Source organism: Psammomys obesus, unplaced genomic scaffold (genome assembly GCF_907164565.1).
Source record: "Psammomys obesus unplaced genomic scaffold, mPsaObe1.curated_primary_1811, whole genome shotgun sequence".
NCBI lineage: Eukaryota > Metazoa > Chordata > Mammalia > Rodentia > Muridae > Psammomys > Psammomys obesus.
Genome location: NW_026585895.1, coordinates 1,423,356 through 1,448,362, shown reverse-complemented (window position 1 = coordinate 1,448,362; position 25,007 = coordinate 1,423,356). Strand labels below are relative to the sequence as shown.

Genomic DNA, 25,007 nt, shown 5'->3' with positions numbered 1-25,007 from the left:
ATGGATGTCCTTGCATTCCTGCTTATACTGCCTCTGCCTCCCAAGAGCTGGAATTACAGACATGCTCCACCATGTCTGGCTTGTTTAAATTTTTTTAAAACCTTACAAGGTAAGTAGTGTTATTTCCATTTCATGCATGAGACAAGTAAGTTTCTGAGAAGTTAGGTCACCTACACGGTAGTATACAGCTAGCTAAGAACAGAGCCAAGGGCTGGAGAGAGGGCTCAGAGGTTAAGAGCAATGACTACTCCTCCAGAGGTCCTGAGTTCAATTCCCAGCAACCACGTGGTGGCTCACAACTATCTATGATGATATCTGGTGCCCTCTTGCAGACAGAACATTGTGTGCATAATAAATAAATCTTTAAAAAAAAAAAAAAAAAGAACATAGCCAAGATTCAAATGTAGGCCTATCTCCAAGCTTCTACACGAAAGCACTGTCATTAGGCTTTCTTGAGATTACCCTCAGCTGACATTTCATTATCTTTTTTTCATTTCTTAGCCATTTCAAAAAGAAAATAAATTAGGTATAATCATTCCTCTGATATGTATTATCTCCCCCACAGGAATCTGAACCAAGAAAATCTAGAAGGTTTATTAACCAAATACGACATGTGCTCTCCTGCCAGTTCCAAAATCCTCTACAGGAACCCACGGTTCCTCCGGGTAGTTTTCCTGCAGCTTCACCACCAGCAGCAGAGCGGTGTGTTTTGTGATGCCCTTCTGCAGGCAGAGGGTAAGAAACTAACTTAGGTTCAACTGAAAGTCACTATAGAACAAACAAGGTAAAATGAGTTCAAGGCCAGATGCAAACAGTAAAACCAGAAGAATGTTTTTCTTATAGTGTTCTGCCTGCATGTATGCCTCCATACCAGAAGAGGGCACCAGATCTCACTGTAGATGGTTATAAGCCGCCACGTGGTTGCTGGGAATTGAACTCAGGACATCTGGAAGAACAGCCAGTGCTCTTAATCTCTGAGCCATCTCCCCAGCCCCAGAAGAATGTTATTACCTATAAATATTGTAAATTCATTGGTGAAAGCTTTTTGTTTCCAGGACAGTTATTGTTGGAAGGGGGTGGGGTTTTGTTGGTGGTGGTGTTTGTTTTGTTGAGACAAGGTTTCATTATAAAGCCCTGGCTGACCTAGTACTTGCTATGTAGACCCGGTTGGCCTCAAACTCACATGGATCCGGAACTTGCCTCTGCCTACCCAGGACTGAGATTAAAGGCTTTCTTTCACCCCCACACTCAACTTAGGATAAGTTAAGTTTTTGTTTTTTTGAGACAGGATCTCATGTAACCTAGGCTTTCCTCGAACTCAATGTAGCTGAAAAAAAAAAAAAACCCTTGGACTTCTAATTTTCCTTCTTCCCAAATTTTCTACCAAATGCCTAATCTGATCCAGAGCTGGGGATCAATCCTGTAGTTTTGTACATGCTAGGCAGGCACTCTACCAAATGACTGTATGCCCAGCCCCTCTAAAAACTGTTCTCAAGAGTAAACTTATTGGAGGCTAAAAAGATAGCCTAGTGGTTCAGAGTACTGCTCTTCCAGAGGATCCTGGTTCAAGCCTCAGAATCCACATGGCAGCTTTCAACTGTCTGTAACTCACACGTGTGGTATACAGATATATATGCAAATAAAACAAAATAATAAATTGTTAAAAAGATTTAAACTGTTATTTTTTTACCCCTAAAATTCAAATACAATGGGGCTGGAAAGAGATAGCTCACTGGCTAAGAACATTTGTTGCTTTTGTAACAACCATGTTTTGGCTTACAGCCATCCATAAGTCCAGTTCCAGAGGATCCAATGTCCTCTTAGCAATAGACAAACTCATGGTGTACATGAATACATGTAGACAAAATACTCATATACATCATATAAATCTGTATTTAAAGGAGTAAAACTAAACAGGGTGGTGGTGGCACAGGTCACTGATCCCATCACTCAGGAGGCAGAGGCAGGTGGCTCTCTGAGTTTGAGGTCAGTCTGGTCTACCAAGCAGATTCTAGGACAGCCAGAGCCTTGGTAAACAAAAACAAACAAAAAAGATAAAACTAGAAGACAGGCAGGACTTAGGAAGTTAAATAAAAGGATCACAAATTCAAGAACAGCCCAGGCTAGAGTCAGGTGTACTCATGCATGCTGCTCCTGTGTGTGCTCACAGGCTGTCACACACACATTGTGTGGGCTGCGGCGTGGGCTGGGCACACGGGTGAAGGTCGGAAAACAACTCACAGAAATCAGGTTTCTCCTTTTATCATGTGGTGTCTGTAGGCTTAGTTGGCTGCCAGCACCTTTCTGTGCTAAGTCATCTTGCATACCCAGAAGCTCAACAAAACAAGAAAATGTAAGACAAAGCTGGCAGGGTGGTGCTGGCAGAGGGGTGGCCCGTGGCTTAAAAGCATTGTGCTGCTTTCACAGTGGACCTTGGTTCAGTTCCCACATCCACATGGCAGTTTACAGACCATCCAATTCCAAGAGAGCTGGCCCCCTCTTCTGGCCTCGTCAGGCGTCCATGCAAGCAAGACATTCATACATGTAAAATAAAACACATAAATCTTAAAAAAAAAAAAAAAAAAAAAAAAAGGTTGGGCGTATAGTTTAGTTGACAGTGTTAGCCTAGTTTTCATGAAGCCCTGGGTTCAGTCCCCAGCACAGATTAAACCACACTTAGTGGTACATGCCTGGTGAAGCAGGAAGATGAGGAAGTTCAGGTCATCTTTGACACATAGGGAGTTTTAAACCAGCCCACATTACATGATACCTAGCCCCAAAATAAATAAATAAGAGAGTAGGAAGATGTATGGATATAACCTAGAACCTCTGCTCGGGTGTAGCCCGTGATAGCTCAGTAACCAACTGGTTTCCCATAGTAAGGGGAACAAGGACTATTTCTAACAGGAACTCAATGGCTGGCTCTTTGACCTCCCCACCCCCAGGGGAGGAGCAGTCCTGTTAGGCCACAGAGGAGGACTTTGCAGCCAGTCCTGAAGATACCTGATAAAATAGGATCAGATGAAAAGGGAGGAGGTCCCCCCATCAGTGGACTTGGAAAGGGGCAGGGAGGAGATGAGGGAGGGTGGGAGTGGGAGGGAATGAGGGAGCGGGATACAGCTGGGATACAGAGTTAATAAAATGTAACTGATAAGAAAAAAATAAAATTATTTAAAAAAAAAAAAAGAGTAGGAAGATGGCTTAATGGATAAAAGTGCTAGGTGTGCAAACATGAGGACCTAAGTGTGACTTGCTAAAACCCAAACACTTAGTGCAACTGTAATTCCTACAGCCTGCAAAGATATGGTTGTCAGAAGACAGAAGAACCCTGGAACCTCAAAGGACAGTTAGCCTGCATAGAGAGCAGGTAGAGCAAGTAGGCCTATATTAAAGAAAGTGAAGTGATGGCAAACACCCACGGTTGTCCTCTGACCTATATTCATATGCTATAGCACACATACCTGTGCGCGCGCGCGCGCGCGCACACGCACGCACACACACACACACACACACACACACACACACACACGGGCTAGGAAGACAGCTCAGCTGGTAAAGTGCTGCCTTGCAAGCACCAAAATCTAAGTTTGGATTGTCAACACCTATATAAAAAGCTGAATGTCTTGATATATATGTTCAACTTAGAGTCCCTGTAGCTAATGTAGCCAAGCTGGAGAAGTCCAGGTTCAGTGAGAGACTCCCTCTCAAAGGATAAGGTAGAAAATCGATTGAGGTCAACTTCTGGCCTCCACTACCCTAAGTGAGTAAATATAAACTATGGGGGTTACAGAGATTGCTCTGTGTGTAACAAAAACAAACTTACCGTGCAAGTGTGAGGACTTGAGTTTGATCCTCAGACCCCAGCTAAAGCTACTAGAGTTGTGCAGGCCTCTAATCTCAGTGCTCCTTTGGGGAGACAGAGGCATGAGAATCCTGGGAAGCTTGTAGACCAGCTAGCCTGACATGGAGGACATCAAAGAGGTCTGTGTCAGGGTGAGGTAGGGGCTGACACTTGAGGTTGTCCTCCTCACGTTAATGCTATAGCATGCAGACATCACCTCTTCACGAATATGCATGCACGCACACACACACAGAATCTAGAGCCCAGTGTAGTGGTGTACAGCTTGAATCACTGTTTTCAAATGGCTCATGACTTTGAGGCCAGTCTGGGCTGTATAACCAGGTCCTGTCTGAAAATAAGCAAACAAAAACAAATTGCAAAGTTTTGTGGGTGTAAAATTCTATAGAATGCACATAATATCCAAATGGGATAGTTGGAAAGGTTCAAGATATGTCAAGCACTTTGGAAGGCTTTTTTGGTTGGGTCTTTGAAAACAAGACCTTAGACCTTAATCCCAGTACTGAAGAAGTAGAGGCAAGTGAATCTCTTGGAGTTTGAGGCCAGCCTGGTCGACAAAGCAGGACAGCCAGGACTATACAAGAAACCCTGTCTCAAAAAAACCAAAATAGTATCTTCTATAGCTCATACTGGTTTTCAGAATGACTGAGCTGCTGTCTCTACCATCCAGGTTCTCAGGTTATAGGCATACACCACACGTGGGTTGCTGCACAAGGTTCTTAAAGCCCCAAGCGCATTAGTTAGCTGACAGTGCCACCTATTCCCCCTTTCTTTTCAAGCTCTTGCTTAAGGTTTTTTTTTATCTTCAAATCAGTGATTTTTTGTTGTTGTTGGGACTAAAACCAAAAGAAGAAAAAGAGCATAAGTGTTTTGTTTTTGTCTTTCAGGTGAGGCTGTCCCAGCCCACTGCTGTATCCTGTCGGCCTGTAGTCCCTTCTTCACGGAGCGTCTGGAGCGGGAGAGGCCAGTTCAGGGTCGGAAGGTGGTACTGGAGCTGGGAGGCCTAAAAATCAGGACCCTTAGGAAGCTGGTAGATTTCCTATATACTTCAGAGATGGAAGTGTCTCAGGAAGAAGCCCAGGATGTGCTCTCTGCTGCCCGTCAGCTCCGAGTGTCTGAGCTGGAAACCCTGCAGCTAGAAGGTGGAAAGTTAGTAAAGGCTCCACAGGGCCGAAGACTAAACAGAGAGTGCCTACAACCACCAAGTACTGCACCAATCTCTGCTAGAGTGGTGGCACCCAGCCGCCGCCCTCGAACCCCACTGACTGTCACCCAGACTCCTAGTCCTCTTGGGACAGTGAGGTTGAAGTCCTTAGGGGAAGAAGAGGGGCCTCACAAAAAGAGTGACCTACCAAATGCAGATAGCTCAGACACTCTTCTACTCAAGAAGAAAGCCAGGGCTTGCCTGACTCAAGAAAGAAGCTCATCTCCATCAAGCCAGAGAGAAGGGCCTAAGGAAAACAAGAACAACCCTGCCCTAGGTCCTACAGCACTTTCCCCTCCCAGCTTGTACCCTTCTGTGGATGAGCAACTACTGCCCAGAAAGATCAGGCTGAGTCGTTCAAAACCTTCACCCCATGTCTATACATCTAAGCCTTCCAGCATTTTAAGGGGTCCCAGCTCGGTGCCTACAGCCCCTGGCCGGCGTCTTTGGAGACAGAGAAGTGTAAGTAAAGCAGCACAGGGTGTGGATAAGCAGAAGCCAGGGGAAGTCAGTCCTCTACAGAGCACTCCAGACCTGCCTGAAGTTGGGAAGACAGGTGGGAGCAAGAAGCAGAGCCCTGAATTCAGAGCACTCACCTCCAACTCCGTAGAGGAGGGCCAGGTTGGAAGAGTAAAACTTAGAAAGATTGTCAATGGTACTTGCTGGGAAGTGGTACAGGAGCCTCCCCTCAGAAACACTAGAGATAGCCCCCAGATCCTAGAACCCTCAGATGTAGAAGATCCTCCAGGAGCTCTGCTATCCTCAGTTAGTGAGCAGGAAACACCTGCCAGGATACAACTGAGTCAGGACTCCCCAGAGAGCCCTAGGCTGCAAGACGTTCACCTCTCAGCTATCCACTCACCAGACCACCCTGTGGTGAAGTCAGAGTTTGGGTCCAGTCCAATGCTAATAGGGAAAGAACCTGTGTTGAATATTGACTGCAGACAGCCCTACACATTCGGCACAGCTCAGCTTGGCCAGCCCTGTGAAGCTGAGCAGTACCGAATCACAAGTGCTGCAGCCACCAGTGAGCTAGAAGAGATTCTGGACTTCATGCTGTGTGGCTCAGACGCTGAGCCACCAGTAGGCTCTTTGGAAAGTCCGGGGACTGAAGGCTGCAGAACTCCAAGTTATCACCTGTCAGAAACAGGAAAAAATTGGATTGAAGGAGAAGAATGGTGTTTGCCAGATATGGAACTCTGGCCCAGAGACCTCACAGGATTGGAAAAGGAACCTGTTGGTGAGAAGAAAGAGCCAGTTGAGCCCTTTAGTCCCCTTGTCATGGACTCTGAGAACACAGAACCAGTTGAGCCCCTTACCCCCCTTGTCATGCCCTCAGAGGTGAGCAGAGAGGAACTTTCACTGAAAAGCTCTTGGACTCCAGACCTTGAAATTACCAGCTCCCAGCCACTGGATGGTCAGGGAGAAAAACTACTCCACCTTGACTCCTCTGACCCTTCCCAAAGGTCTTACAGGGATCTCTCCCCTCCATGCTCAAACTGGGCAGAGGAAGGGCTAGAAGTGTCCCTAGGCATGGATGAGGTGTTATATCCTGTTCCCAAGGCAGTCAGGGACGTATCTGCCAACCCTGAACTGCTGGACCCATTTCCTGGCAGTTCTGAAGATGAAGAGATTGACGTGGTAGACTGGACAGTGGAGGGGAAGCTGGAGCCAACTAGTGTTCCTTCTGTCTGGCCTGACCCTTCCTCTGAGTCAGAAACAGAGGTAGATATACTGACATAGTGGAGGCAGGAGGGTGGGGTAGAGCCCCTCAGAGGGTGACACCTGTTGACCAGCAAAAGGCTTTCTTGGCAGCAAAGGAAGCACATCTCCTCTCAGCACTGAGCCCCCTCCTCAGACTTATGCGCCAGGCATAAGCCAAATAAATAGCAGTACCATGAGCAGGAAATTAGGAACTTGAGCTATCTATTTGTAATCCATTTTTCACTGACAATAATAAACTGTGGTCTCCAACTGTATTAAGTCATAAGAATAGTTAAGAACAGGCATCCCTCATTTCAAGAGATAGTCACTGAAAATTCAGGAAAACTTAGAATACTGTTTGTGTTGGGTTGTGTTTAAAGAATGTTTGAGAAGGAATGAAGCTGTGTTAGAACACTGGGATGAGAGTGGTATCTCTTTAAATTGCCCAGGCTGGCACTGAACTTTGACTCCTGCCTTAGCCTCCTGTAGCTGATGTTATAGGCCTGTGCCCCTGAGCCCAGCCCGTGGGGCTTACTCACTGCCAGTATGTAAAATCTAGCAAAAGCCTCCACAAAGGCCAGGAAGATGTTACTTTCATGACTACTTCGGAGAAGTAGATTAAAATTAGTTGCTTTTAAGATTTACTTCATATCTACAGTCTTGTTTGCTTCTTGTTTTAAAACGGTATCTCATAAGCCAGGTTGACTATGAATTTCCAGTTCTTTTGTCAGCCTCCCAGGTGCTGAGATTACAGGCATACACCACCAATCCCAGCAATATTCACATTTTTCATCAGCGTGTCATATGTTTTACCATAAACCCTACAATTTCCACACATAAGGAACTTTGCAGCATGAAAAACAAAAGACCAACAACCCCACAAGCCTAGTTGTATCCATCCTTTAAGACAAAATGTAAATTTGACTCTTACTCTCAGATACTTTAACTTTTATTAAACCAATCAAAATACTTGTACAGCGCCTTGCTGGAGGATTGCCTCACAACTGAACCATCATTTCTGCTGGGAAAGAAACTATGGCTTCAGATACATAGCTTAAGTTTGGCCATGCACCATCATAAACGCTTCAGCATTTCCAGGGACTGAAAGCTGCAAATAGAGGAGGGAATGTCAGAGCAGGGTTTCAGGCAATCACAAGGATCCACCCCGACCCCAAGGCTAGCCATACAAAACTCGGGAGCTCGGTGACACCCCCCCCCCACACACACACACCTACAAACACTCAACACGAAAGCTCAGAAAACAGGCCAAAGCCCTGTACAAATCTATGCAACCAAGAAATGGGGGTGTGTTTAATGGGCCCTCACCTCACAGATTACTAACAAAACCCAGAAAAGTTGAGGTAAAGTGAACAGCAGATTCTGCCACAAGGGAAAAAACCTTAACTACAGAAAGATGTCAACACTGATGATGAACCAGTAAGATTTGCAACAGACTCTTGGAATTAAAACAGCCATCAGAGATGGGAAAGTAAATTAGCAAACAAATGCAAAAGCTGCTTAACTAACTCAAAAAGCACAAGCGACACATCATTTAGATTCTAGTTTTTTTTGTTGTTGTTCGAAACGGGGTTTCTCTGTGTAGCCTTGGCTGTCCTGGACTCCCTTAGTAGACCAGGCTGGCCTCCGCTTCCCGAACTATTGGGATTACAGGCGCGTGCCTCCGCGCCAGGCTTAGCTCCTCTTTCCTCTTACAGGAATCTCCTGTACACTGTACCGGTAAGGAAACCTTCGCTGTCCATGCATCGCACTCCCGGGTCACAATGCAAACCTCAGCGTGGGCACTCCTGCCAGCCTCCTTATTTAAGGTACTTCTTCAGTTCGTTCACCACCTCTTGAGGGTCAGGAAATTTGAGCTTTCGTGGAGGACCCTTCTTAATACCGGTCCAGAGCTCGGCACCTGGGAAAGGATGGGATAAAGTCAATTTACGGTGGCTCTCACCCGTGCACCCGCCCCCGTCGCGGCCTCCACTCACGGCTGCCGTCCGGGCGTAGCAGCGTCACTTCGAAGCTGCCCCTCCGGGGCTTGGCCGGGTTCACCTGCACGGGGAGTTCTGGGGCCGCCAGCTGCAGGGCCTGGCTCAGGGCAGCGGCGTGGCGGCCGTACACGCGTCAGCTCGTGCTGCGGACACACGGGTTGCAAAGGGGTCTGCGGCCCCGCCGGGCCAAAGCTCCCCCACCCTCCGCGACCCCCAGGCCCTCACCAGTGCTCGATGAGCAGGGCTGCGCCCTCCGCCAGCTTCCCGCGCTTGTCCTCCGCCGCCTCGCCCGGCGCGGGCGCGGCCTTACGCTTTCTCCGGAGAGGGGCCATGGCACGGGTCACAGGCGTCCAGCAACGTGGGGGGCGGCGTTGGCGGAAGACGGGGGCCACGCAACCCCAGGGCACAAACCCCGCAGCCCGGAACCGCACGTGCGAAATCCAAATCTCGCGACCTGCAGGCAGCGTCCACGTGACCTGAAGGCGGGACCTTCAAGCGCAACCGCGCTGCCTGTGGGTAAGAAGGGGGAGGGGCGGAAGGCCGGGTGAAAGCACCTGCAGCTGCCAGGCGGCGGCACGGGGCGGGGACGGACTGGGGGTCCTAGCCCCCTCTGGCAGGGGCTTTCTGCGCAGGTAACCCCCACCCTGGGATCCGCAGACCGATTCCGAGGGAAGGCCACATCGCATTTCCGCGGCGTTCGCTCCACTGCAGAAACTAGCTAATTCGCACCGAAATGCGGAATCCACGTCCCCGCGTGGCGAAACAAGAGGATGTGGAATTTGAACTCCTGCCCATTAGTAATTTAAGCGCAGTAGCTGGCACCTGTAGTCTCGGTACTGAGCTGAATCAAGAGGACAGTCAGAGGCCCATCTGTCATCTCTCCAACAGACCGAGACCCGCACCCACAAATTTAACGTTTGTTAGGGTCTAGAGGCATGCTTGGCTTATAGGGTGCCCGAGTTCAACGTTCAATCTCAGCATCAAAAATGGAGGCAGTTCCTCTGCGGCCGCTCACTTTCCAGCAAAGCAGAAACAACACCGAGGCAATCAAAATAACCCCTTTATTAGGGAAAGCTTTGTGGATAGGAGAAAACAGCTGTCCAGCCACAGGGCTCTTCTTCAGGGCCCACTAAGGACCGTGTCAAAATTTACCGCCCTACCTCTCAGTTTCCATAATTCAGCAGGATCATTCAATTCTATTCCCATGATGAAAATCCTGGCAGGCGGCTGTTGACTGGGATCAGCCACAGTGCGTAAATTACACACACACAACCCTTTTGGGCGTTTTGCTTTCACAAGTTTGTGCATCACATGCATCCAGTGAGTGCCAAGGCCAGGAGGATGTTGGAGCCCCAGAGACTAGGGACTAGAGTTCAGCCTCCATGTGGCTGCTAGGAATGGAACCCGAGTCCTCTGAAAGAACAGCCACTCCTCTTAACCACTGAGCTCTCTCTGCAACCCCTTAAATTGAACGATTTCCACAGATCACGCCAGGAAGGCCTAAGAAAGAAAGGGTCCTTGAGGAAAAATTTTTAGTGCTATATACTGTGACATCTAACATTAGAGTTTAATTTCGTCTATGCTTTGCAGGCTCACTAGGAGGATTAATTAAACAAACTGGCAATATCCAAGTGCTGAACAGCAGTTTCCACGTGACCCAACCTTGGAAGGAAGGTTTCAACCTCTATCCATCCATGAACTCACTCTCTTCAAGAAACAGCTGGCCAGGGCAGAAGAGCCCTTCATAGAATGTTTCATGGTTCCCTAAATGCTTCTTGAAAACTCAGAAGCAGGCACCCTGCCCCAACCTAGGCACAGCCAAACAGGAGAAATCAAAAGGCTACAGCCTCAGGCAAGGATTGTGGTTGTAAGTGGAACTGGGCCGCAAAGGGCCTGAAACTGACAGAGGAAGCACAAACGATTTAGGATCCTATTTGTCCTTCTTATTCTCCCCATCTGGCACAGCAGTGGGAGCAGGGGCCAGAGGCTTCTCTTCTGACGTGTCTCCACCTTTCGAGAGCTTCTTGGCTCGCTGGTATAGCTCATTCAAGTTGAATTCACGAATCACATTCTCCTATGCAAAAGAGATGAACACATCAGGGGCTGCGCGGGAAGGTAAAGCTCATTGCTTAGGTGTAGGAAGTGGTCTAGAAGCCAGAAGAATCAGAGGGCAGAAATCTGTCTTATCCTAGATTAGGATACTTAATAGAGGCCAATTATTGTGCACAGAAATTATTGTACCTACGTGCAACTGTAAAGCAATCCTGAGCCAGGTCCAAATTACTGAAGACAAACCCAGTTGCCTCCTGGCATCTCACAGAGCAAGTCCTTACCATTTTCCCACAGTGCTAGCCACGTAACTACCGAGTGACTGCACAGCTGACATCCAGTGGCTAATCTAAAATCTCTCAGCAGTGGGCGAGTGGCAGAATGCAGACTTAACCCAGCCCCTGCCCATCTTCTTCATGTACCTCAGAAAAGGTCCAGGAGACAGCTCGTCCTTTCTTGTCGATCTGTGGCCGTCGAATTACCTCCTTGCCACCTTGGAACAAGATGAGGGTAGGCAACTGTTTGGTGAGGGGGGACGTACTCACTTTGTACCTACAGGGTAGAGAGGGCTCTGTACACATCACTTCCATCACTCTGAGTAATTCTCAGCTCACACCTTAGCCCAGCATCTCCACACATACCGTGTGCCAACATCTGTGTAACGTCCAACATCTACTTTCCCAAAATTCAGTCCTGCACAGTTGTACCTGGCAAAAAGTGTGTTATTGTTGACTGAAAAACAAAGAAATAGATCAAGGGAACTGGAAATATAAAAAGCTAGGTAAGAAAGGGAAAAAACACCTTTGGATGTGCAAAATTAAACACCAAACGGAGGAAGCATCATCAATTCTACTTCTGATAGGTTTCACTACGCATACTTACTTGAGGGACAAGTCAGCATAGATGGGAGCAAACGACTGACAATCATTAGACCAATTGGCAAAGAACTCCACAATCCAAGTGACCCTCTTGTCCCGCTCCAGTTCTTCCTATCACACAGAGGGAAGAGAGGATAGGCTGAATCACCTGGGCACCTGGGCTTCTCCTTTCCCATAACAAGCTGGTACCCTGACAACCTTTTCTGGTGTGGCTGTTGGTACCAGGGATTCAATCCACTGTCTCATCCATGTGAAGAACGCACACTACCACAAGGGAAATTACCAAATTATTTTTTAATAACTAAATTTTTTTCATTACTGTTTTGGAGCAGGCATGACCACTTACAGGCAGTTTCTCCTGGTCCAAAGACTGAGGCCTGGCAACAAGGCCTTTTTTGTTTTCTCCAGTAAGCCTTCACTTTTAAGTTTATCTGGGCAACTCTGTAGAGTTGGATATGGACAACTCTGTGGGGTGTATTACAAAATTCTACCTTTCATTGTTTAAAGATTTATTTACTTATCATGTATACAGTGTTCTATCTGCATGTACACCTGCATGCCAGAAGAGGGCACCAGATCTCACCATAGATGGTTGTGAGCCACCATATGGTTGCTGGGATTTGAACTCAGGACCTTTGGAAGAGCAACCAGTGTGCTTAAGCTTTGAGCCATCTCTCCAGCCCTCAAATTCTACTTTTACATAGGTTCCAGGGAATAAGTTCAGGTTGTTGTAAATATATTTCAAATATATTTACCTCATGAAGCCCAAGTCACCAGCCTGCCAGTCTATCCTTTGAAACAGAATTTTACTATTTGGCAGGGGCTGCCCTAGAACTCATTATGTAGGCTACACTGGCTTTAAACTTGTAGCAGTGGTGGCGCACTTCTTTATTCCTAGCAGAGGCAGAGGCAGGTAGATCTCTCTGAGTTTGAGATAGACCAGCTTGGTCTATAGAGTATGTTCTAGGACAGCCAGGGCTACACAGAGAAACCCTGTCACAAATAACCAAACGAACCAGCCAAACAAACAAAAACCAAAACCTTGCAGCAATCCTACCCCTCAGCCTCCCAAGCACGAGGATAACGATTATCCACCACCAACCCCAGCTACTTCCTTGCAACCCTGCCCACTGCTTTTACTGCTAAAGAGCACAAAGGCACAGAGCGGGAGCCGAGAGGCAGACAGCAGAATACTCACGTCAATGGTCTTATCACTGAAGTATTTGATGTACTCAGGACCCATGTAGAGGGGAGGCTTGCAGGTCATCAGGAACACTGGACACAGAAGAGACGGCAGAGGTACCAGATAAGGACTGCAGCCTGGCCCTCACAGAGCCTTTATCAAAGAACTTCACTATCGCAAAGTACCACATTACAGAACCTCAACCAGCAACAGGCATTGCCTCACCTATGCAGAGAGTGAGGTACAGCAGGCCCATGCGGATATCCAGGCGGAAGAAAAGAATGGCGTTGGCCACTTTACTAAACATGAAGATGTTGCCGACATGTTGCTCCACAGTGACTGGAACACAGACACACCACAGTCAGGCTGAGCTGAGGGCACCCACTCCGTCCCTTTTCCTGGGGTTCTTTGAAATGGGGACAGGAGAGAGAGGGTACAGGAGGTGAAACTAGTCCCGGGCATGATGTGTGGAAGTGGTTCACTAAATACCCCGCTCCTCCAACAGCAGGAAGGAGCCTCTGCCAGGCGTGAGTACTAACCCAGCCAGGAAAAGGAGGCAGCTTACTAGATCTGCGGTTCTTCATCATCACGATGGCACTGAGGAACATCAGGATCTCCACTTCTCTCTGCAAGACAACCAGGGGCAACAGAGCTGAATGAGGCAAAATATGTAATGTAAACACAAGATCCAGCTCGGGGTGGAAGTAAAGAAAACAGTGAAGCTGGCTGATGTGCAGTGGGATCAAGTCAAAAGAGCCGCGGTTAGGGTCTACCCTTGGAAAATGGCTGGTACCCCTGACCTTTGGGTCTTCCCTTTTCCCTCCCTCCCTGCCTCCTTCTATCCTTGAGACCTGGTCTCACTATCTTGCCCAGGCAGTTCTCCCACGGCGGCCTCTAAAGTACCAGGCTTATTGGGCCGCAGCACCATGGCCCACTGGAGTTCGTTCACCACATTTGCTGTGTGTGTACAGCTGTGCACGTGCCACCACACACCCGTGGAGGTTAGAGTACAACTTGCAGGAGCACCTCCACCGTGTAGTCTGGGCAGGCTTTGAACTTGTGTGCTCCTCCCAGGTGCTTCGTTTTGTCGTTTGCTTTTGAGAAAGGACCTTGCTATACAGCTTAGGCTACAGTCCTTATTTTTTCTTTGAACTGTATTTTGTTTTCCAGAGTCTTTTGTAGCTCACTCTGGCCCCCAATTCCGGTCTTGGTTTCCTTCATCCTTGTCCTCTTGCCTCCACCTCCCAAATGCCAAAGTTACAGGTGTGTACCATCATGCTGTGCTTTTTACAATCACTGTTACTATTATTGTAATTTCTTTTCAGTGAGTCTCAACTTTTTATTCGGTTTTGCACCTTCAGGATACACACAGCGTGAGCCCATATGTAGTGGTGCACACGCGTGAACCCAGCATTCTGGAGAGGAGTAGCAGGAGAAACCCCAAAAGTGCAAACCTAGCTGGTCTACCTAACAAGTTGCAGGCCACTGAGGACTACAGGGACAGCTCCATGTTGCTGCCATAGCCTGTTCCCTTAATCTCCTGGGAGCCCAGTCAAGCCAGAATGGAACTGGAATCACAGATGGTTGTGAGCCACCCCGTGGCGCTAGGAACCTCATGCAAGTGCAGCCAGTGCCCTTAACCACTGAGCCATCTCACCTCTCCCAGCCCCCAGGGTTGGGTCTTCCTAAAACGATTTCAATATTTACTTTTATTATTTTTAACCACATATATGTGTGTTGGTATGTGCAAGTGAGCACAGATCCTGAAAAAGACCCCTAAAGCTGCAGTTACAGGCAGCCACAAGCCTCCTGATATAGGCACTGGGAATCAAATTTGGGTTCCCAGAAGAAAGTATGCTTTTCTTTCTTTTTTTTTTTAACACCCTCCCTCCACCCAATTACCACCACCAGACAGAGTTTCTTTGTGTAGCCCTGGCTGTCCTAGAACTGCTTCTGTAGACTAGGCTGGCCTCAAACTCAGAGATATTCACCTGCCTCTGCCCCCCAAGTGCTGGGATTGAAGGTGTGTGCCACCACTGCCTGGCATCAGTATGTTTCCTAACCACTTAGCCATCTTTCCAGCCCTAAGCTATTTTTAATATAGGCTTAAATTAAGTGTGTGGGTTAAAGGAGAAAGAGGAGTTCAGAAAAGCTAAAAAAATATAGACACTTGAATTTTCTTTACCATAGTCATCTATGCCAGATTGGTGGGATTTGAAGCTGTTATCTTCAAAGGGTGGCTAAAAGCCTAAATGAAATCATAGGGCAATTCTTAAGAGGCACCTGGCAGAGTTACCTTTTGTAAAGTCAGAGTCTAGAGCACAGGACTGGAGGAAAGTAGGGTATCTGGTGTGCTGCTTTGTTTATGTAGTTTTGCAGTGTTATATAGACCCGCCTGGCCTACGTCAATCTCACAGAAATCCACCTGCCTGACTCCAGAGTGCTGGGATTAAAAGGGTACAATACAAAGCCTGGCAACAGTACAGTTTCTTTAATGTAAACAAAGTTAATCTTATCTGAGAGTCCCAGAAAATGTCTGAGGAAAGAAATGCGACCTACCCAAGGTTATATGAATACCTTCAGGCCTTAAGTCCTGTTATTGCTATTTTAACATAAATATCTGTATAGGAAAGAAACATCAGCTCCACAACCGTCACAGCAAATGTTTAAGTATTCTTACATTACTGCTTCTTGGTGGGTGAGGTGCTTCCCCCTCCCTTCACGTTTTTGTAATCGTCCCTGCTTTTCTGTCCCACCTGAGTAAGAGAGTTGTGCGCAGTTACTAAGGCCAGAGTAGTCTAGCAGTCGCTTTTCCACGTAAGTCATGTTATGTCGGCCTGTCTATTGAATAGGTCAGTTAATTGAATAAGGTTAGACAGCACTTTCTGAACGTTCCGTGACCCTCAGAACATCGCCTAACCACACTAAGACCAAACTGTTAAAAATGTTTACAAAATGAATGATATTTCTGCCACTGGCCTTGTCTTCCCCGCTGGCGCCCCACGGAACCTGGCATCACTGTGGAACACAGTTCACGTGTGAAGGAAGCCCTGGAATCTGTTTCTCCACCTTAAACGCGGAGGTGAAGCCTAGGTGACGGCCCGGGCTCCCCGCTCAGCCTGGCGGGCGGCTAGCTCCCGGAGCCTCCCCCACACTGTCATTGTGCACCCGCAGGGCAGGGGCGGTCAAGGTCGAGAGCTACCGGGGCGGGGGGCGCTCACCCAGTCGAAGTCACACGGGTTGCCATCTTCGCGCTGCGTGGGGAGGCCGTCGCAAATGGGCGGCAGTTTCCTCACGAGGAGGAAAGCCACGGAAAGCAGGGCCGACAGAAGGCAGTAAGGTCGGGCCAGCCATCGAGAAAGCCGCGGCACCGAGTACACCAGCGCAATGAGAGGCGCGAGCACGGCCATCTTCCCGGCCCGCTCGCGCAGGCGCCGTCCCGCCCCCGCCAGGCAGCGGACGCCACGCCTCCGGACCGGATGTGGCCCTTACCGGCTGCTACAGCAGAGCAGAAAGGAGTTCAGTGTTCTATTGGCCCCGCTGGCTGTCGCTTTCCCACCTGGGCCATTTTATTGGCTGTTAGACTGCGGAACGCTTCCTGGGCAGGTCGGCGGAAGTAGTTGCCGGAAGGTGGCGGGCGGGGCCCAGCGTGTCCAATGACGGAAAGCCCTTAGGAGAAGGGGGTGGTACCCTGCGAGAGTGCTGTGGGACGAAAGTCGTTAACGCCAGAGCCCGGGTGAAGCGGGAGCGGAGGGCCATGGAGAACTTCACGGCGCTGTTCGGGGCTCAGACTGACCCCCCGCCGCCGCCGAGCGCCCTGAGCTTCGGGCCGGGGAAGCCGCCGCCGCCGCCGCCGCCTCCTCCGGGAGGGGGTCCGGGCTCGGCCCCGCCCCCGACGGCGACCTCGGCCTCCGCGGGAGCCGAGAAGTCGGCGGCCGGAAGCGGCCCCTTCTACCTTATGCGGGAATTGCCAGGTGAGTGGCGGGGCCCAGCGATTAGGGGCCGGTGGGCAACGCCGTCAGCTCCTCGGCCAGTCACCGCGGAGGGGTGGCTTGATTTCATGCGGTGGGTGTGACTCTGCCTCAGCGACAAGTTCTGGGGTCCGGGTTCTCCGACCGCCTCTTGTGACTCTGTAAAAACGTGAGCCGTTGTTTTGAACTCGGAAGACCTGACTTAACATTTCTTGGAGACACTGAGATCAGTTTAAAGTCTGTCACAAATTTGTTGGTTTGTAGCAAGTTGCTTTCCTTGTCAGGGATTCGGAGATTAACCTGTTCAAAGAATTAGAATTGAGTCAGTTCTTCATTCATAAAATTATTTGGAAAATTGGGGGGCGTGGCTCGGTGGTTGAGAACGCTTGCCTGCCCTGCCTGAAGCGTTATTTTCACAGAATTTTCTCTGAGTAGATAGCATTCGAAAATAAACAAACCCATCCGTGGACGGACAAAGAGAAGATACTAGATACATCTAGATACTAGAAACTACGTCAGGAGTCAGGAGTCCTTTTACGTATCTGAGGGGCAGAAGACCCACTGGACTCCAGGAAAAAGAACAAATCCGGTAGTAATGGGAAATAGGTAGAAAGACCTTTATAAAGCAATGTAGGGAGTTTAAAGTTCAAATTGAAGCCATTTCAACATGGGTGGGAATTGATCTATTATTGATTTTCAAATATTCAAAAACACGAGGAATGAAAATGGGATAATCAGAAGTTACTGGTCAGTGTTCAGAAAAAGATAATGGTTTGGGCCAAGTCTTAGCAGTGGAGAAGCAAATAGGTACAGGATACATGTTAGAGGTGGAGCCTACAGATATAGTGAGCTAAATATAAAAGGAGAGAGGAATTGGGGTGTCTTATACAGAGGGTATGGTAGTCGGAGAGTGGGAAGGTGTAGAAAGAAAACTAAAAAAAAAGTCTTCAGCTCCTTCCAGTGAACTATTAACAAAATAGTTTGAAGTTCACGCCTTTTGAATAGGTGTTAATAATTGAGAACTGAGGCTGTGCTTTGCCAATAGGTGTCTTACGGCAGCGTCTTCCTTATTTTAGTTGTTACTGGTTTTTTGAGACAGGGTCTCATTATGTAGCTCGGACTTGCTGGGAATCACTTGATAAATACTGAATCTCCTTCCCAGGCAAATGCAATGTGTTTTGAAATGGAGGGAGGGATGGTGGAAGAAGTGGAGACCAGTAAGCCTGGTCTTCAGGTAGCTTGTTTGTACTTGATATTCAAATACATGGTTTAAGCAGAGTGCTTGCGTTCTTGTCATTCTTATTATTTATAGTCATGTTTCACACAGCTTAGGGAACAAGTGTCAGAAGTGTCTGATGGTTTTCAAAATATAGTTAGCCAAAATGACATCAGGAATGTCATTTGAACTGAATCCTGAAGAATTTATATAGGCAAACAAAATTATGAAGACTTTTTCTCAAAGGAAATAGTATTATAGTTTTGTCATTCTTGTTTTTTACCTAGGAGATGCAGAAATCCATATGGATAGATTAGAAATTTTATATGGAAGAGTAGTGTTTGATTAGGCTCTAAAGCTAAGTTGGAATAAAAATACCATTAGGAAGGCTGGGGCTGTCCCCATACTTGACAAAGCAGGCATGGTGGTACATGTCTATAATCCTAGCCCTTAGGAGGTGTAGGCAAAATCAGGAGTCCAGGGTCATCCTTGGCTTTCTAAGGTCAAGGCTAGTCTTGGCTACATAAGACCCTATCTCAAAAAGGGCCATGGAAACTGGAGAAGTGGCTCAGAGGCTATAAGGTTAAGGACACTTGATGTCCTTACAGAGGACCCAAGCTTGGTTCCAAAAACCCTCCTAGGAGCCTCACAGTTACCTGTCACTCCAACTCCAGGGAACCCAAGACCCTCTGCTGGCCTCCATAGGCACTCAAATAATATGTGACATTCATTCATACACGTAACACACACATGCACACAAATAGGATAAAAACAAGTCCTTCCGGCTGAGTGCATGCCTTTAACTCCAGGCATTGGGGGGAGGGGCAGAGGCAGGTGAATCTCTGAGTTCAAGGCTAACATGGTCTACATAGTGAATTAAGTTATCCACGACTAGAGAGAGAGAGATTCTGTCCCAAAAAATTCTTAATACATTTTTTAAAAAAGTATTAGGCTTAAGTATCATGGGAATTTTAAGTGTGTCGTGTCGTCATGCCCCCCCCCCCCACCAGTATTGAGTATCACACTCAGGGCCTTCCATATGCTACGTAAGCACTGTACCACTGGTTTTGCTGCTGCTGTTGTTTTAACTAATAAGTATTGCTTTATAAAATTACAGAATGTGAGTTCCAAAAATTGGAATAAAAAGGCCATAATGATGTGGACAAGACTTCAGATTTGAAGAAAGAAAAAAAATGAATCTGCATAGAATTGACATAGAAAGAATTGGGAATTCAAGATTTGTATTTAAGAGTCATGACTTCTTTAGAAAGTTTATAAGTCAGACTAAGATCAGAAGGAAGGAGAGGAGGACCTCCCCTATCAGTGGACTTGGGGAGGGGCATTCGAGAAGAAGACAGAGGGAGGGTGGGATCGGGAGGGAAGGAGGGAGGGACTTATGGGGGATACAAAGCGAGTAAAGTGTAATTAATAAAAAAAGTTTATAAATCATTTTCAAATGGAAGTTAACCTCATGCTGCTGTATTTTCATTTCATGTGTGTGTGAGCACCATGTATGTGTGCGCCTGTGTCCAGGGAGGTCAGAGGGTATCAGATTCCCTCTAACTGGAGTCACATAGCTGCCCTATGGGTACTGGGAATAGAACCTAGTCATGTGCTGAGCCGTTCAGCCAGCCCTCATGTTTACTTACTGACTTTTCCTTCCTCTCTTCTTTTTGAGGCAGTCTCACGTCACCCAGGATGGCATGAACTCCTGATCTTCCTGCCTCTGCTTCCTGAATGCTGGAATTACTAGGGTATGCCACTTTGATACACTTGAACTCCTTTTTTGGAAGTTATGAAAAGCACTAGGCATGGTGGCTCACACATTTCTTCCCAGCTCTCAGGAGGCAGAGGTAGGCAGATCGCTTTGAGTTCAAGGCCAGTGTGGTCTACAAATCAACTTCAGGGCAGCCAGAGCTGTTAAACAGAGAAACCTTGTCATGAAAGGAAAAAAGCAACAAGTGCCTTCTCAGCTGAGCCTTAACCATTACCAGCTGGAAGGAGGAGTATCAGCAGAAGGAGCAGATGAGGTAAAGCAAGAGGCAGCGCCCAGAGCTAGGCAGGCCTTGTGACTCGAAGTATCCAACCCAGCTCCACATCACTGTGAGTTATTTCACAGTGGAGGACCAGGTGCAGTGAGACCTAAACCAGAAGAAAAGTGCTGGTTTATTTCAGAAACATCTTCACGTGTAACCTGGGCACTAACCGGTCATGTGAATAAGACACCATCGCTGCCCTCACAGTTCAGAACCAGAACTTTCCCAAGTAAATGTTTGTAACCAAACCACAGTACCTATATGCTTTCATAATTATCAGTGAGGTTGCAGGTTGGATACTTCTCTTTTGTCCATATTATTAGCATATTTCAATTCCTCTGAAAAAAGAGTCAGCCATTGAATATATTGATAGTTCCTTGTTCATATATCTTTTTAAATCACTGAGCCCTGAAAATAATAAAATGCAAAGGAAACAATGGCAGAGAGGGCAGCTAGTATTAGAATTCTAGTTGCTCATATTTTGATTTAGCAGGTCTTTCTAGGTAATACTTGGTATCATGAAAAATAAACCTGTTGGTCACAAGGAAGTCACAGCTACAAAATCTGCTTTCCTATGGTGACCAGTGTTTCTATTAAAAAATAAACGAAGCTAGGCATGGTGCCACTCACTTGACACCAGCATTTAGGAAGCTAAGGCAGAAAGTTGCCCTAAGTTTGAGGCCCAGTAGACCTCCTACACTACAAAATACTATCTCAATAAATTGAACACACACCAGCCAACAGAGGGTTCTTGGCAAGACCTTCATGCCATTGCATCAAACTTGACTTTTAGTTTAGCTGTAACTGAACTTTAAGGTTCTGTTATGTTGATCCAGGCACAGATGTTTGAGACATTTTATGAACAGTAGAACAGTATTTGAGATAATGTCAACTAATTTATTCTAGTTAGCGCAGTATTTTTCTTTCACTTTCTGTGTTCCGTACTTTACTTCATTCCATTTCCATTCCTCAGCCAACAGTATAGTGTTTGGTGTTTTACACTTGACTGAGTTGGGGTGTTTCAGACAGGATCTCCCTAGGTAGCCCAAGCTGGCCTTGAATGTAGCTGTCTTGCCTCAGCCTCCTGAGTGCTGGCATTACAGGCTTACAGACCTGCACCACACCTTTCTATTTCGTTATTACAGGTTTAGTGTCTGTTGTCTAAAACACTTTGTAAAAATGTTTCCAATTTTGCAGTTTTTCAGATTTCAGAATATTTGCATAGATTTAACCACTGATTTTTCCATCCTGAATTCAGAAATGTGAAGTCTGGAATACTCCAAAATCCGAAACCTTTTGAGTGCTAGAATCTAAGAAGTTCAGATTTCATTTTTTCAGATTAGGGATGCTCCAGCTATAAAATGTTCTGCTTTTCTGTGTGTTTTTGTTTTTGTTGTTTTGTTTGTTTTTTGGTAGTGGTGTTTTTTTGTTTTTTGTTTGTTTGTTTTTGAGACAGGGTCTCCACATAACAGCCTTGTTATGAGAAGCAACATAACAATGGAACTAACATATGGAACTAGCTTTGTATACCAGGCTATCTTGAAGCTCACAAACATATGCCTGCCTCTGTCTCCTAAGTGCTTGGCTTAAAGGTGTGTACCACCATGCCTGGCTTTGTTCTGTTTCTTACTTTACAAAATAAGAATGTATAATTTTAATGTTCAGTCACCAGGGAATGGAACTCCTTAAAAGAGTAGAAGTATTGGGAGGAGTGGCCTTATCATAGGTAATGTTACTGGGGATGGGCTTTGAGGTTTTGCCTAGGCTCTCTTCCTGCCTTCTGATTGGGAGGTCGCTCTCACCAGCTTCTCCAACACTATGCTGTCACCATGCTACCCAACATGTTGATAATGCACCAAAAGCGCAAGCAAGCTTTCTCCTAAGAGTTGCTATGGTTCTTGCAGCAGTAGGACAGTGGCTAAAACAGTCATTCTCCTTTAGTGGATGGCTCATTTACATTAAATATGGTCCCGTAAGGCCGCCCTTGCAAAAGATCCAGATTCACTTCCTGGTGTAGCTCAGCCATCTGTAACTCCAGTTCTCGGGAATCCAGCCCTCTCCTGAAGCTGTAGGCACCAGACATACACATGGGACACATATATGTAGACAAAACAAACATAATTGTCAATTTGTTTCCTTCTGTGTTAGCAACAAAAAGTTATCATCTGCTTTTTGGTATAATGTCATTATTACTGTTTTCTAGGCAGCACAGAGCTGACGGGCAGCACCAATTTAATCACACACTACAACCTGGAACAGGCCTATAATAAGTTCTGTGGCAAGAAAGTGAAGGAGAAGTTAAGTAATTTCCTGCCTGACCTGCCAGGGATGATTGATCTCCCTGGCTCCCATGACAACAGCAGCCTCCGCTCTCTCATAGAGAAGCCTCCTATTCTTGGTGGCTCTTTTAATCCCATCACAGGGACTATGCTGTCTGGTTTCCGCCTCCACACTGGCCCGGTAAGTCCCTTCTTAGAGAGGAAGAAAGCAACTGGCCTAAAAGGAATGTAGGTAGTTTTCTGTCCATGTCTGTTCCTTCAGAATTTACTGAGAACAGATGATGGGAGAGAGAGTTTCCTTTCTCTCCTCACCTGGACCTTCCTTTGGCTCCCTCAGTTGCCAGAGCAGTGTCGTCTGATGCATATCCAGCCTCCCAAGAAGAAGAATAAGCACAAGCACAAACAGAGCCGCACTCAGGACCCTGTCCCTCCAGGTGAGGAGCACTTCTCTTCAGACCAAAACCCTGACCCAGGTCTGGCCTGGCCTTCACAGTTGAGCTTACTTGTTCTGGACTCCCAGATTTTGCCCAAGAAGAAATTCATGAAAGGACATTTCTTGAGCTAGTAGTGACATGGTACACAGGAGCTCCAGCAGCACCTCTATCCTTCCTGGACACTGAGAAAAAAAGTGGTTAGGATTCTTGGAGTTAGGTTTTCCTATAGCCAAGAGTTCATAGCAGTAGGTGTTTAGCTCAACAGGTCATAGACTCTTAATGTCTCCTACAGAAACACCATCTGATTCAGATCACAAGAAGAAGAAAAAGAAAAAAGAGGAGGATCCTGAGCGAAAAAGAAAGAAGAAAGAGAAGAAGAAGAAGAAGGTAAGGACTGTGTAGCACTCACTGACTTTTCCCTTTGTCACCCTTTTTTAAAATGAATACATGTGCTTCCTTGCATGAGTGCAGTGCCCACAGAGGCCAGAAGAGGCTTTGGCCCTGGAGCTGGAGTCCGCCTTATAGTGGTGTGAGAACTGAACCTCTCTCCAGCCCCCACCTCACCATTCTTAAATAGAATCCATTGCCTCAGTTTAGACCCAGGATTGAAAACCCAGGACAAACTTTTCTTTTACAACACTGGCCAAGGTAGGGTTAACCAGGCCTCACTCCTACTAGGCAAGTACTCTCTCCCTGAGCCATATCCACTCTCCTTTTAAATACCATTTTCCTTGTTTATAGATAAATTTTGAGAGGGTTTCACTGGTTTGCCCAGGCAGGCCTTGAATTTGCAGTCTTTGTGATAGTCTATGCCAGCGGCCTCATCTTATAATATCTATGTAGGTTTTTTATTGTTTTGAGACAAGGTCTCAAGATGTTGTCTGGACTGGCCTGGAACTCACTGTGTAGAACAGGCTGGCCTCTACCTCAGATCTGCTTGCTTCTGTCTCCAGAGTGCTAGGATTAAAGGCGTGTACCACCACATCCAGCTAGGTCCATCTTTTAGTTTCTGACGTTCTCACCCCCTTTTCTTTGTCTTCTCCAGAACCGACACAGTCCAGACCACCCAGGTATGGGCAGCTCCCAGGCCAGCAGCAGCAGTAGCCTTCGCTAACAGGGCCACTGGACTTTGCCAAGGAAGACTTCCCTGTTATACTCAGCCTGCTTACGAAACTCTTCCAGGCGTTTGGACACTGCTGTGGGAGCATCCAACAGCTGTGCTTGTGGCTAACACACTTTAGAGAAGGACCATATATTTTTATGGTTTAGCCCAATTGGCTTTTTCAAGGATATCCCTTCTCACAAGAAGCTATTCTTTTTTTTTTTCTCAGCCTCTTTGACTCCAGGACTTTTTTGTAAGTGTTTAACAGACTGGCTAGTTAACGTATGGCTGCGTTTTAAGAGGCAAGTGCTATTCTACTTGAGTCAATTTAAGATCAGGCACCGCATACATTTTGGATATTGCCATCACAGTATCTTCTTAGCCTGCTGGGAAATCAAAATGAGAGCAGAGCAACACAATTTGCAGTGTTTTCCGCCCAGACATAAAATACTCTGCCCATAATGCTCAGAGCCAAGTGCTTGGATATCTTCAGACTCCCTCAGGAAAGCTGGCCTAATAAGGTTTATGCCCTTGTTGATATACCACAGGGAACTGGTGATCCACAATCACCAGTAGATTTTAGCAGAAAAAAAAAAAAATCAAAAAACAACTTGTGTTTGTCCCATAATGCTCCCACATTTTTCTGGGGCCTGATCCACCCTTGTGTACACTAGTTTATCTTTTCCTCTCCCTTTTTTCCATGTGTGCTTTTTAGATGAACCTTTGGCAAGAAGTTTAATGTTTCTCTTATTTAGCTTTTAAAATCTGGATTTGGTTGTTTTGGGAAGAGTTTTTTGTTTGGGCTTTTTGAGACTGTCACACTTTGCAACCCTGGCTGGCTATAAAGTCTACACTTACCTCAAGCTCAAGATACTCACCTGCCTCTTCTCCCAAGTTCTGGGACCAAAGGAATGTACCACCATACATAGCTGGTTCATTTTGTGTGTGTGTGAGAGAGACGGGGTTTCTCTGTGTACCCTGCTATCCTGAACTCGCTTTGTAGAACAGGCTGGCAAATTCAGAGATTTACCTGCCTCCACCTCCTTGAGTCCTGGGATTAAAGGGGAGTGCCACCAAGCCTGGTTGCTCTTTTTA

The 25,007-nt window shown here is 46.8% G+C and overlaps 4 protein-coding genes across 4 annotated transcripts; 2 read left to right on the top strand and 2 right to left on the bottom strand.

Moving 5' to 3' along the window:
- The first annotated feature begins 611 nt into the window (after positions 1 to 611).
- Btbd18 (BTB domain containing 18) lies at positions 612 to 7,061 on the top strand. The gene is made up of 2 exons (XM_055600438.1): positions 612 to 735; positions 4,747 to 7,061. The coding sequence occupies exons 1-2, from the start codon at positions 612 to 614 to the stop codon at positions 6,804 to 6,806; spliced, it is 2,184 nt and encodes a 727-aa protein (XP_055456413.1). The 3' UTR covers positions 6,807 to 7,061.
- Positions 7,062 to 7,698: 637 nt separating this feature from the next.
- Positions 7,699 to 9,384, bottom strand: Selenoh (selenoprotein H). The gene is made up of 4 exons (XM_055600236.1): positions 8,990 to 9,384; positions 8,762 to 8,907; positions 8,557 to 8,685; positions 7,699 to 7,875 (listed from the first exon to the last, which is right to left on the bottom strand). The coding sequence occupies exons 1-3, from the start codon at positions 9,094 to 9,096 to the stop codon at positions 8,585 to 8,587; spliced, it is 354 nt and encodes a 117-aa protein (XP_055456211.1). The 5' UTR covers positions 9,097 to 9,384; the 3' UTR covers positions 7,699 to 7,875; positions 8,557 to 8,584.
- Positions 9,385 to 9,811: 427 nt separating this feature from the next.
- Tmx2 (thioredoxin related transmembrane protein 2) lies at positions 9,812 to 16,327 on the bottom strand. The gene is made up of 8 exons (XM_055600235.1): positions 16,096 to 16,327; positions 13,440 to 13,500; positions 13,100 to 13,213; positions 12,890 to 12,966; positions 11,696 to 11,802; positions 11,455 to 11,520; positions 11,236 to 11,365; positions 9,812 to 10,838 (listed from the first exon to the last, which is right to left on the bottom strand). The coding sequence occupies exons 1-8, from the start codon at positions 16,282 to 16,284 to the stop codon at positions 10,695 to 10,697; spliced, it is 888 nt and encodes a 295-aa protein (XP_055456210.1). The 5' UTR covers positions 16,285 to 16,327; the 3' UTR covers positions 9,812 to 10,694.
- Positions 16,328 to 16,571: 244 nt separating this feature from the next.
- Med19 (mediator complex subunit 19) lies at positions 16,572 to 24,662 on the top strand. Its single transcript, XM_055599939.1, has 5 exons — positions 16,572 to 16,848; positions 22,301 to 22,557; positions 22,714 to 22,810; positions 23,103 to 23,197; positions 23,856 to 24,662. Exons 1-5 carry the CDS (start codon positions 16,632 to 16,634, stop codon positions 23,922 to 23,924), a joined length of 735 nt encoding a protein of 244 aa, XP_055455914.1. The 5' UTR covers positions 16,572 to 16,631; the 3' UTR covers positions 23,925 to 24,662.
- Positions 24,663 to 25,007: the final 345 nt, after the last annotated feature.